This window comes from Neomonachus schauinslandi, chromosome 4 (genome assembly GCF_002201575.2).
Source record: "Neomonachus schauinslandi chromosome 4, ASM220157v2, whole genome shotgun sequence".
In the NCBI taxonomy this organism is placed as follows: Eukaryota; Metazoa; Chordata; class Mammalia; order Carnivora; family Phocidae; genus Neomonachus; species Neomonachus schauinslandi.
Window position 1 is genome coordinate 111194338 of NC_058406.1, and position 13703 is coordinate 111208040.

General features: G+C 35.5%; 1 protein-coding gene across 4 annotated transcripts in view; it reads right to left on the reverse strand.

Moving 5' to 3' along the window:
- Positions 1-5254: 5254 nt before the first annotated feature.
- Positions 5255-13703, reverse strand: part of RB1CC1 (RB1 inducible coiled-coil 1) — a 94376-nt gene continuing 85927 nt past the window's right edge. For 2 of the 4 annotated variants that reach the window (XM_021688576.2, XM_044914629.1), the window contains exons 21-24: positions 13632-13690; positions 11380-11507; positions 8088-8158; positions 5255-7297 (exon numbers count right to left, since the gene is read on the reverse strand). In XM_021688576.2, the coding sequence (XP_021544251.1) occupies positions 7220-7297; positions 8088-8158; positions 11380-11507; positions 13632-13690 (336 nt within the window). In that variant the 3' untranslated portion in view covers positions 5255-7219. Of the gene's footprint in view, positions 7298-8087; positions 8159-11370; positions 11508-13631; positions 13691-13703 lie in introns of all 4 variants that reach the window. The other 2 variants (XM_021688574.1, XM_021688575.2) reach the window with 1 other exon arrangement.

Sequence of the window (13703 nt, forward strand, 5' to 3'; positions counted from 1 at the left end):
TGTTTTGAAAGCACATAGAATCTTTTTAAAGTCTTTCTAGGAATGTATAAATATTTGTATGGTACTTTTCAATAAGCAAAATACTTTCACTTACTTTCTCTCATTGTGATCATCACAACAAACTGTAAGGTTTATTTCTTACAGATAACAGAAATTCCTACAGGGAAATTGAGGCTAAAAAATAGTTACATAGGTTAGCCAGTAATTTACTTTGGAGTCCATATTCAAACCTAGGTTTAACAACTAGAAGCATTCTGCCCCTGGTCAGAATGTCACATTGTATCATACCTACAGTTCTAAGCAGCAGGATCTGCTTGAAACATTGGAATTTTCTAGAGGAAACAAGTTCTTTAGATGCTTACATTTAAAAGACTTATCGAATGAATAAGGATGGCTGTGTTCAAGTCATGTATTTTTGAGGTTCAGCTGTGGATATTGATGATATGGGGCTAGAGATAAACTTGGGTAAGGCGTAGTCCTGAAATTCCAACATGGACAGAAAGTAGCTGACTGCAAGCACCTGATACGGGCAGCTTATGGCGCCCTCAGAGGACACAGCATCCCTGTGGCCTACCGGTTCACCCGACGGGATAAGGTTCAGAATTTTTCCTTGGAGCAAAGGTGTATTTCTTTCAAGTACAAAGGCTAGATTCAGATAGAGTGATAAAGGTCAACCTTTTGAACTCTTGGTTTCTTGAGCATTATCTTTGAAAATGTGGACTACTTCCTGTAGTAGACTAGCAGTTCATACTGTTATAAGAGGCTTCCTGCAGAAGGTAGTCAACACACTCCTTGTGGCTAACAAACTTTATCCTTGTGCTGTCTCTTACGTTAATTTGTAGAGCTTTCTCCAAGAAAGGGCCACAGCAACCGCTCATCACTTTCAGTAACACCCAACTTTGTTATTATAGTAACCTTGAGTATACGGGCTCCCCAAAAACTTTGAAAAGAACTTGTGAGAAAATACTGTGCAAAGTAACGGTAATGAATTCATTGATATTAGTTGTCTTCCATTTCACAATTGTCGCCTTTTAAGGAATGCCCCAAGTGCATTAGGAGGCATTTTGCTTTGGCCCTTCTAACCAAAGTAAAACTTTTGGAGTTTACTGCTATGTGAATACACAGAATCATCTTTTTTTTTTTTTTTTTAAAGATTTTATTTATTTATTTGAGAGAGAGAGAATGAGAGACAGAGAGCACGAGAGGGAAGAGGGCAGAGGGCGAAGCAGACCCCCTGCCGAGCAGGGAGCCCGACGCGGGACTCGATCCCGGGACTCCAGGATCATGACCTGAGCCGAAGGCAGTCGCTTAACCAACTGAGCCACCCAGGCGCCCACACAGAATCATCTTGATGTCACACATTATTTAATGGAGATTTTCTGAACTTCATTCTAATCGTAACCTTTTAATTACAAACTCTGTAATTACAACAATTAGAAATAATATGGTAGTGAGCATTGAGGAGGTATTTTAGTATGTCTAAATTGTTGGAATTTTCAAGATTTATATGAAAATCTGGGAATTTACAATTCCAGGTTGGCTTATTCTAATAAACGCCACAAAGAACATATGCAGAGGGAAATCAGGTATCCCCTAGAACTTGTGTAAAATGAGAAAAGTTTAAATAAATAATTCAATGGGCATCTGGAGAAATAGTCCTAGCAGCTGTGGATGTGTGGCTGAGATTTTAAAACAATTAGTCCAATCAAGACAACAAGGATTTGGTTATAGTCTCACGGAGACATGACTAGAACTTAATTACACTTTTAAAAAAAGCTAACACCTGAACAACTGAAAAAGGCAGCATTAACTGTAGGGGATGGGAAAGGGAAGCTAGGAAATGCAGCTGGGGGAGAAGGGTGAGTAGCATTGAGAAGGCAAGTCCCCACCTTAGACTCCCACAGCTGAACTGCTATGGCCACCTGACAACCAAAGCTTGCTCCAATTTCTGGCTCGCTGGGCTACATTTTGATTATTCCGCTTCCAACAAGAGACAGAATTCATCTGTTAGTATACTATATTCCCTTGGCAACCATATTACTGTCACAAGTGACAATGGTTTTGGTTTATACTGGAATCACACCCCAGTGACATGGCCTGCCTTCATACAAGGACATGGAAAATTTAGTACTACTGATTCATTTATTTATGGGAAAACAGTTTGAGTGAAGATATCTACAATACAGAGCAGCATGGGCATGCGTGTCAGGTTGTAAGTCATTCAAATCCCAAAAAGACAACATTGATGTGCTGTGAAAGTGATTTATTGACATTCCAGTTACATCCACAAGCCTGTACCCACCCACCTCTTAATGTTATGAACTAGGAATTACCACTTAGCTCGTGGTGTGAGATTTCAATTACCTTAACTGTGAATACTCTATTGATAATGGTAAATAGCAGTTATTCAATAAATCAAAACTTTTTTGAAAAGCCTCTCCGATGTTTTATGGAGTGCACAATTGTTCAATGTGGAGGCAGTTTGGGAAATACCAGGTACCAAAGTTGGAAGGTGAGTTGTCCGGCATCCCAGATCCCTACGGATATCAGGATCAGAGTGATGACAGAATTCTTGTAGAATTTTTGAATGCTCTTATCAGATAATGACAGTATTATTTGTAAGGCAACTCAAAATATTTTAAATTATGCCCAATTGCTTTTAGTGCTGTTAAGAATCCGCCGGTAATATTTCCAGGATGCAAAATAGGCCACAGTTATAAACGTTGCTCACTCATGTTTTCTTGCACTCTTCAATGCTACAGGCTAAAATGTGTTACTGGATCTACTTATGTTTATCGTGATATGAAAACATAAGGGCAGAGTATACATTTCTACTAGATCATGTATAACCTGTTTTAAAAGTTAATACCTGCACATATGGTGACAGGTCCAGAAATCATACTTCTAAGCAGGTTGGATGAAGAGATAAACTTGTTGTATGTACTTGGCAGTTTAGGCTTTACACTTGTAGGAGTTAAGAACTCATTCTTTTAAGAAACTAGACGTTGATGTTAGAAGCTTGAACTGGTTAAGCAGACATCCACTGTTACAGCAGAATTCCAAAGAGATTACAAGTGACACCTACATGAGCTATTCACAGAGTAGTATTACTGACTAGTGGAGGAATTAACGGGTGGCATTTCTAAATCAGTCTAAGAAAGGAGTATTACAACATCAACTGGGAATTAGACTGTCAGAAGCATTTTTGCTATTAGGGTCCACAAAACATCTTTCAGAAGCAACATGTAACATTTGTAAAAATAACCCCTGAGAGTGCTGGAATTTCCTGAATTGTCCATATTATACTGTTAGTTCAGTGAGAATGGAGGGATTCCTCCCTCTAGCAGGCCTATCACCTGCTCTGAAGGAAACAGAATGGGCGACATCCATTAAAATGGCTGAATGGCACAGTATTTTAATGGGGGCACAGACACTAAAGAGGCATCGCTAGGTATATTCTTATGTGAAGCATACAATTGCTTTGATGAGAGCACATGGAGAACTAATCTTGCATTTTGTAACACTGAGGCTTGCCACTTGTTTCCTTTAACATGAGGACTGATATTGCCGGTAAGCCTTATTTATTTTAAGGTAAGAATGAAACAGGTGAAACGAAATGGCCTCCAAGTCTGAGACACCTAAGAAGTATGTAAACCAAATAGCTTACAGCTGACTGTAGAGTCTCATTACCACTATGTTAAGAAGTGTTTGAAAGAATTTCCATCTTACTCACAAATATTATAAATTATACAAAGCATTTTTAAAATTGGCCAAAGATGGCTTGTTTATATTCTGAGACTATGACTAATATAAAAGCTATCAATTAGTGGACAATAACATTTTTAACTGCTCCCAGTTTTTATTACTAAGTAACATACGTACTTACGGAAATTATTTTAAACAAATTTTGTGGCTTTAGACATCATTAAATCACATGCTATTCTAAAAAAAATTTCAAGGATATCTGTAACTATTTCTATCAAAGGGCAATAGCTATTTTGCACCTTGTGATGGTATTAAAAAGACAATTTTTATACCCTGCTACTCCTTTGAATCTGAGTTGGTTCTGTTAGTTTGACCAAAAGACAAGCGACAGAATTTGCCTTCCAAGCCTCAGACTTTTGCTGCCTCTCTTTTAGGAATGCTACATTGTAACTTAGAAAGCCAGGGTATTATGATGGAGACCACATAAGGAACCAAAGTATCCCTGAGGACAACCCTAACCTTTAGACACTTGAGTGAAGGCATTATGATCATCCAGCCTAAGTTGAGTCAACAGGTGACTGCAGCCATGTGAGCAACTAAGTGTTTTGGAATGAATAGTTACACAACAATAAACACTTGATACAGAAATTGGTACCAAGACTGAGGTGCTGCCATAACAAAAGCCTAACGTTTGGCACTGCCTGATCAGAGGCCGGAACAGTGAAGGAACTGTCTGTGAAAGTTGGAAAAGTAGAGAAACTGCTACTGAAAGCTGGAAAGATGATGACATATTTTGAGGTAGCCAAACAAATGGCAAAACTAACAAATGTGTGCTTCTGGCTAAAAAAGTTTCCAAGAAATGTTCAAAGTGACAGTTGATTCATTTTAGCTGTGTATAATGAGGCATGGGGAGAGATGGTTCCAAAATGCATGTTTCTGGGAAATGTGACTTGATGAGATCAAATATGAAGAAGCATTTAAAAAGATCAAGGCTCTGGCAATTACACAGTAATAGCACAAAAAGAAAAAACAACAGAAAAGCTTCAAATAGACTATGGGCTGTACAAGGGAGGACATGTAATCATAGTTAAGGACATGGCTCAGCAAACAGTATTTAGAGTCAAGATATTGTAAATGCTAGTTGAAAAGTTACATAGTAAATTATTGGAAAGATAGCAGAAAAAGTTCTAATAACTAAAATTTCATATAAGAAAGTAAACTGATAACAAATTATCAAGTTGATTGCAGTGTAGTCTTATGATTTGGCATATAGACTAAAAAAGGCTAAAATTAAAAAGTAAAATTTTACTTCTAGGTGGTACAACTGGGAAATAGGACAGGGACTTAGGGATGTATTAATTTTTTTGAAAGCATGTACATGTCTTATGCCATGATAATTTTAAAAAATAAAAGTGAAGGTTTAGATAATTTTTGCTCATTCTGTTCTTAGCATATGCAGAGATACCTTTGCAAAAAGAAATTATCCACATATTTCATGTGTGCTTAAATTTTACTTGCAGTAAAATGTGATTTAAAATTCATCCCTGGAATAAAGATACATTTCTATTAGAGTTTGAGTAGTGAATTTAACAGGTTTTGACTATGCAAAAAATCTTTACAATAGCTTTTATTCAATATTTAATCTGTTTTTGAAATTGTTCAAAGTACTTTATATTAATTTTCATCACTTAACCTTCAAAATAACCTTGGGAGGTAGGTCCTATTATTATACCATTTTATACATGAGAAAACAGGTTCAGTTTATGCAAGTTGCCCAAAAGCACAGTACATTGACCGTAACCATACAAAGATTAAGAACTCAATTGAGTTTTGATTTCCAGGTTTCATTTTTAACTAACAAAACTGCATTTTCTTTACATGTGCTTTATAAAGGGATATGTGAACACTGATAGGATGGATATAAAAAAGAAGAAAAACTGTAAGCAATAAAATCCAACATTAAAGAGGAGCATTAATGAGATGATGGCTTTCATGTGTCAGGCCACTGTGATTCCACAGCACAACGACCACATATTTATATGTGTGAAGGGCACCAAGTAAGTCAAAATGGTCCATCTGGCAGATTCATTTAGACCCAACTAAATCTGCTTCACAAAACCATTCTGTATATAAAGTAGTTTAATGCTTTGGTATTTTTTGCATTGAGATGTCATGGAAGGATTGAATAGAAACATGTGAAATCATTTGTTCATTTATTCATTAATATGTTGTCAAATTCAGTTTTCTATACACTATGGTGTTTATTCCATTTTCTGTACTATTAGATATACATATTTAAAAAAATATTTAACTTATTTTAAGAAGAAATTAAATATTTTCTGAAAAAGAATCATTTTATTATTGTTCTCTAGCAACAAACCTGAAACAAGCCTCATCCAACTCAACTAACTCATTTAAATACCTTTGCTCCACAGCAATTTGTCTACATATCTAGTTTACACAATTCTATTCTACATAACACTGTTTTACCCTGTTACATAGTATATAGTTAAAGAACATTTTTGTAATAAACATGTTTCTCTTTTGATATGATACAGAACAAGTTTTTTCACACTTCCCAGCAATCACTCAAATATATTAAAAATGTATCCTTCTTTAAAAGGCACACACATTTACAGGTTCAAATCTTTATTGTTTTAAAATTCTACATGTCTTTTACAATACAATATTTTGTTATTTAAATGACCTCTAAATGGTTAAGGTACAATGAATATGCTTTTTCTGAAATCAAACCATGAAATACGATTTCATCAATATGATTATTCTAAACCAAGTAATAAAGAGGCTGGGAAGGTTTCAGTGCTGCATTTGAAACTGTGAATAGCAGACTCTTCCCTTTAGAACCCAGGTGACCACTGTTGAAAGTGCTTTTGAAGATTGCTGATTATGGCTGATCTTAACATCAGCCAATCAAATTAAGAGTTTCTTTTTGTTTTGAAACATCAAAGGGCATTTAAAAAAATAAATGGAACAATTTGCTTTAGTAGTCTACAGAGGCAAACTCAAAGTTATGATTATCTGCATGCAATAACACTCCTCTTTAAATAGTTTTGAAGAATTTATACATTTTATAAAGAATGTGTTTAAGAGTGCAAGTTTTCTGATATTGACTTCACAAAAGGACAAATGCTGGTAATAATAACTAACATTTAATATCTAAGTCCAAGCTAATGTATATGTAACAGGCAATTAATATGGCTAACCTTAAGCCACAATGCAGGGTATGCCCTTTGAGAAAATTAACTAGTTTGGTCCACATTTCTAGTTATTTGGGTAAAAAAACAAAAACAAAACCATTTTAATTCAGCCAAGAGTTTGATGAATTTATTGTTCCTAAAACGTAGCCAGTTAAAAAGTAAATGATATACACCAATGAAGTATATTGTCACGGTGACTTTTGTATAAAAAGATGGCCTGCTGTTTTTGGAGTGATGAATAAGCACTGTAGGACAAATCAGAAAAATGTCACAGAATGTTTAATTTCTTCCATAAGTTATACTTTCTTATTCCACGACACAGCTTTCACTCTGTAAAACTTTGTCCCCAAAGGAACTTTAAATCTGTTTTGTGCCTAAGAAGAGAAGAAAAAGAATCACTTAAATGGTTAAAACCAAATCACAAAGGTACTGTCCTATCACACAACTCAATGCTAGAGTATTGTGGGCCGAGAAGCATGGGTGAGAAGTCTTTATCAAACTATACAAAATCCAGCCCTTACACATGAGAGTATACTGAACCACTAATATTGATGGAAGAAAGAGCTAGTATAATTGCTCAAGAATATAGTACAAAGGGAGACATATGTCATGATTTTAAGTATCAAAGAACCCTCAATACACAGTTTAAGTTTCATTAGTGTTTTGGAGCAGAGGGGCCCCAAATTACAGTGAGTCAGGAAAAATGCTCATTAGATTCCATTGATTCTCTAGCATTGACACTGCTGACATTATGGTCAGGTACATTTTTAGTCATCAAATTATTTGCATTATCTTTCTTCAAAGGGGGTAGCATATGAAAAAAACTCTACTACAAATAGTAGTAATTTAATCATCAGTTATGCTGTGTGTTCTTTTTTTGCACAAGAAAACACTAGTAACTTGATAGTTATAGAACAGAAACTTGCAGTTATTTTCATGTATACGCTGATGAATTGTTGGTAATCTACCTACATCTACTCTCTAAAGATAAATAACAAATACTTATAAAATTTGTGGTTCATACTCATACTCATTAAATTCAAGGTATTAATTAAATGAGCTAAAGGACAAACGACTGCCCTAGTAACAATTTCTATGTGTAGTATGTGAATCTGAATCTTCTTGATAGTTCCTAGGTTTATATCATTTGATGTAGTTTTTCACCTTTTTGGCTTGACAGTATTCCTTTTCCATTACTTTTCCAAGTACCCAGGGTCTTCTAGATGCACCTGAAGCTGTTGAATGAAATTGTTAATTTCTTTTTAAAAGTACAGGTATAATCACCCATGAAAACAAAACTGCCAGAATCAAAACTAGTAAAGTTTTCAAAAGTGAAAGAAGGTAAAGACTTTTAAAACAAATCACTACAATACAAAATGATTTATAAACCAAAAATGAACTCATTTTACTTTTCAGCCAGTAATTTTGGCTTTACTCATTAAATATAGATGGTAAATCAAATCACAGAATAGAGTTCAAGAAATACAAATAATCTAAGTACAAATCATGAACAAATAAATCTAGGATTCTAAATTAGCTCAACAGTGCCATCTACTGAAAGTGCTAATGAAGATGACCATGTCCATTTCTGAAAGCAGACAGTTATTCAGACAAAATTTATTTTCCAGGTTCAAAGCAAAGCACTACCCTTTTCTTTGGTTGGGGGGTGGGTGCTTTTAACACCAGTGCTCAAGGGCAGGAGTTGCATCTGCCTCACATCTGTACTCCACAGTGCCTGGAATGGCAGTGTTAACATCGTGAGTGCACAAAAAACGAGAGTTAAAGGCTTAAGAACCAAAGTCTGGAAAGGCAGCGCTTATGTAAAGGGGAGATGGAAAATGTGGGCGGAGACAGGGTGAAAAGACTAGTCCTCATAGAGCCAAAGTGTGACAAACTAAGAAAAGGAAAAGTACTCATTCTATTTTTAAATTCATCAGAAGATAAGTTTTTAAAAGAGTCAATTTCGAAAGTATTTGGCCAGTAAATTATCTGGTTAGGCTAAAGCCTTTGAGAGATTCCTAAGAGAAGACAAAACTAATTTTTATTCCTTAAACATAATTTGGCAACATATAAATGAAAGATATCATGAGGGGCGCCTGGGTGGCTCAGCTGGTTAAGCGTCTGCCTTCGGCTCAGGTCACGGTCCCAGGGTCCTGGGATCAAGTTCCACATCGGGCTTCCTGCTCAGCGGGGAGTCTGCTTCTCCCTCTGCCCCTCCCCACACTCGTGCTCTCTCTCTCACCCTCTCTCGCAAAAATAAAATCTTTTTTTTTTTTTTTTAAAGATTTTATTTATTTGACAGAGACATAGTGAGAGAGGGAACACAAGCAGGGGGAGTGGGAGAGGGAGAAGCAGGCCTCCTGCTGAGCAGGGAGCCCAATGTGGGGCTTGATCCCAGGAGCCCGGGATCATGACCTGAGCCGAAGGCAGATGCTTAATGACTGAACCATCCAGGCGCCCCAATAAATAAAATCTTTAAAAAAATAATAAAAAAAAAGATATCATGAGTGAACTATCAGAAATAAAAATGTGTAGATATATCACATGATAGAAAGATTAAAAGCCCCTAAACCACAGGATATGGAAAATACTCTTAAGAGTAATACAGCACTTCACAGACAATTCATGATTGCTGAAAAGAATGATCTAAAATTAAACACTTAAGTTTTATGTTTGAGGAGTAGTAAGTCCCACTGTCACGGGCACAAAAACACCCTAATAATCCCCAGGGCAATGACACAGGGGTAGGGAAGCATAATTCCCAATTGGTAACCTCAGTTCTGTATTTCTCAAAAAAAGGGTGGAGGGGAGGGAAGGCTGGAGTGGAGTTCCTTGGTAAAGTAAGTTAAATAAGTTCTTTTCTCCAAGACCTGTGAGAACCTTTAAAATGGTAATGTACATTGTAAACCTCTAAGAGTATACAGTGTTTCCTAGATTTATTTTTATTTAAGTTTTTAAAGATTTATTTGAGAGAGAGAGACAGAGAGAGAGTGGGTGCATGTGGAGGGAGGGGGGGGGAGGGAGAGAATCTTCAAGCAGACTCCCTCTGAGTTTGGAGTCGTGGCCTGAGCTGAAACCAACAGATGCACATTCAACTGACTGAGTCACCGAGGCGCCCCAAGTGTTTCCTAGATTTAAACACTAACTCTCCTATTCTTGGGAAATGCATATTGAAATATTTAAAAATAAAGATCCATGATATAACTTGCACTCATATGGTTCCGGCAACAAAAACAAGCACATATTTGTGTATATTTATGTATTTATACATTTAGACATACACATGTAGAATAAGGCAAATGGGGCAAAATGTTAACAATAGGTGAATCTGAGTAAAGGTGTATGGGTCTTTTTTTTTTTTTTGCACTGTACTTACTATGCAACTCTTTGGTAAATTTAAAAATCATTTTCAAATAAAAAGTTTAAAGAAATGAGAAAAAAGAAACCTACAGCAAATCGAAAAAATAACCAAGTTCATTGTTTTCAAGACAGAAAACCAGTAAGCTGTAAGCTTATCTTCTCATTTTTCAAGGTTATATGAAAACTATACAAGTCTATGGACATTCTGTATAACCCATCACCAACAGTCATGATGGAGTGACTATGTGACATTGGCCTACGTCAAGAGTTGGTATTTGCCCATGTTGGTTAAGTCATTCCAAACAGAAACATCAATGTAAATGGACATATATTCCTTTTTTTTTTTTTTTTAACATTTTATTTATTCATTTGAAACACAGAGATACAAAGAGAGAGAGAGAGCATGAGCAGCGGGAGAGGCAGAAGGAGACGGAGAAGCAGGCTCCCCCGAGCCAGGAGCCCAATGTGGGGCTCAATCCCAGGACCCTGGGATCATGACCTGAGCTGAAGGCAGACGCTTAACCATCTGAGCCACCTAGGTGCCCCTGGACATATATTCTTGTATTTTAATAATTCTATTTAAGCTAAGTATCCCAAGGTTTCTATTCTTTAAAGATCAAAGTAATTATAATAGACATTGTAATTTAGTAAATTTTAACAAAACTTTTTTTAAAAAGCCTTAAAAAACAAGGTAGGAACATAAGATGATAAATAGGACAGAAAAGACATTTTACAGTTGGAGAGAATATTTTTTCTAAAAACAGTCTTTATTGCCTTTGTAAACAAATGAGTATAAACTAAGCTTAAATAGGCTGCATTTATATGGGAATTCTGACAATATAATTCTACTTTTGCTAGGGTATGAGATACTTGAGCCAGGTGCATTAAATACACTCTAATTTTGAACTTTCCACAGAATCCAGGAAAATAATCTGTATAATGCAGATTTTATAAAAAACAAACAAAAAACATATTAAGCAGAGTTCCTTCTTAGTGATTTAATTCTAATTAGTCAAGAGGGTAGAAAAATCTTTGATATATTCTCTATACTCCAGGTTTTTATCTTAGTTATGGATGTGACACTTACCACCCTCACCTGGTTTGAGATCCAGGGCAGGCAGAGACTCCGAATGCAGAAAATACAAGGTTGGACTAACAGTAAATAACACGTAATTGTCATGGCGCTCATCTAGGATGATGAGTACCAAATCTCCCACCTGAAAACTGAATAAAGGAATATAATTTATTGTCCTCAATGGTTACTGCCACCCTCTTCTGAAAACTTTAAGTATATATTCTGCAATATTCAACTCTATATTCAAATATCAATGCATTATTAAAACTCACATTAACATGATCTTTTTTTCTTTTACTCTACCCTGCTCCCAGTGAGAGTGCTGGTCATACACAGATGTTCAAAGAATGATGCCCATGACTGTCAAAGACCAAAACTTTTAAATTTCCAATACTATCTATTGTTTAAAAAAAAGAAACAAAACAAATGCTTGGATGAGAGGGAGAAAAACACCATTATAGTCACCAATCACAGGAAGAAGATATTCATCCTCATCTTCCATCTTAGAACATGAAACAAATTCCAAGTGAACTATTTGCAGTCACAGTGGCAAAGAAAGACTACATACTATTTCTGTCTCCAGGTATAGAGCTCTTCAATTTGAAAGAAAAACCTATTGTGCTCAGTTCACGTACTTAATTAGTTTTAAACAAGTCAATGAAAATTACTGCTTTAGGGCGAAGGCCCGAAAGAAGGATCAAGGAAAGAAAAAAGTGGGTACAACTGCCCATATATGCTTTAATTGGTTCTGTGCCTTCAGAATCATTTTTAGAAATGTTGTTCAAAATATGAATAGGCCTTGAAAGTTAATCTTGTGACCTTACTGAATTTTTCAGTTCTAGTAGTTCTTTGATGGAACCTTTGGTGTTTTCTACATAGTATCATGTCATCTGCAAATAGTGGAAGTTTTACTTCTTCCTTGCCGATTTGGATGCCTTTTATTTCTTCTTACTGTCTGACTGCTGTGGCTAGGACTTCCAGTACTATGTTGAGTAAGAGTAGTGATGGTTACCAGAGGGGAGGTGGGTGGGGGGAATGGGTGAAATAGGTGATGGAGATTAGGAGTACATTTATCATAATGAGCACTGAGTAACACGTGGAACTGCAGAATCACTATATTGTACACCTTAAACTAATGTAACACTGTATGTTAACTGTACTGAAATTAAAATAAAAAAACTTAAAAAAGAAAGTTAATCTCAGATTTCTTAGTTGTCAAGATCATTTAGTTTAGTAGGCCCTGCACCTGATAAATCATCAAAATCACTGGGAAAGCTATTAAAGGATAACAGCTTTTTCCTTAATTGCTCATCCTACAAATACTTGATGCCTACCTAACAAGATGTGGCAGGCACTGTTTTGGCTAAATACCAGAACACCTTCAAAAAGGTAAGGGCCTCTCTCTAGGCAGTTAAAAAAAAAAAAAATTTTTTTTTTTTTTTAAAAGCTCATCTCACTCTAATCTTTGAAATGCCAAAAACTGGATTTGATCTGACATACAGCTGATATATAAAAGCAGATACCAGCTAGTTTTTTAACATCACTGAGAAAAGATAAAATTCTAATGAGAAGCTGAAGGTCAGAAACCACAGATGTCTGACAACCGAAAATTTAGTTGACAGACCTATTACAGACAAAAATAAAGGGTCTTGTAAAAATATCTAGTTTGCTGATTTTTTTATCTGTCCTGATAGGTATAGAAGACTGACCAGTGTTTATATGCTGCTGACAACACTTTTTGAAAACTTTATTACAGAGACCCTCCTTTCAAACAGTCCATGCCAAAACCCAATATATTACTATGGCTAATGTGGTTCTAGAAGACTGTCTATGAAATTATTCAACTGATAAATAGTGTATTGTGAATTGGTAGTATATCAATAAAATGAAGTCTGAAAAATAAAAATGAGGAAACACTGCAACTTAAAAAATCTCCTGACTCTCCAATCTAAAATGTAAAAGGCTAAGGTAATAAATGGGATTTAAAAGAGGTGAAAAGTGAAGTAGAGTCAAAAGGAATATTTGTGTATAAATGATAAATGAAGCTGTAATAATGACTTCAAATATAATCCTAATGTTTCCAAGAATAATAATTTAGAAAAACTATGCTTAATAAAAAATTTTTACGACCAATGGTTACAAAACACTCAGCTCAATGCACCTGAATCTGAAGGAATATAGCCACTGAAAAATATTTTCATTAACAATTCAGTACTATCCAAATCAATAAATTTATTTCACTGGAAAACAGAAAATATAAATATAATACTTACTCTCTAATAGCTATCTTTTCAGAATGCCTTGAGGATACCGAAGACATGCTCTGAGACATCTAAAAAAATGAA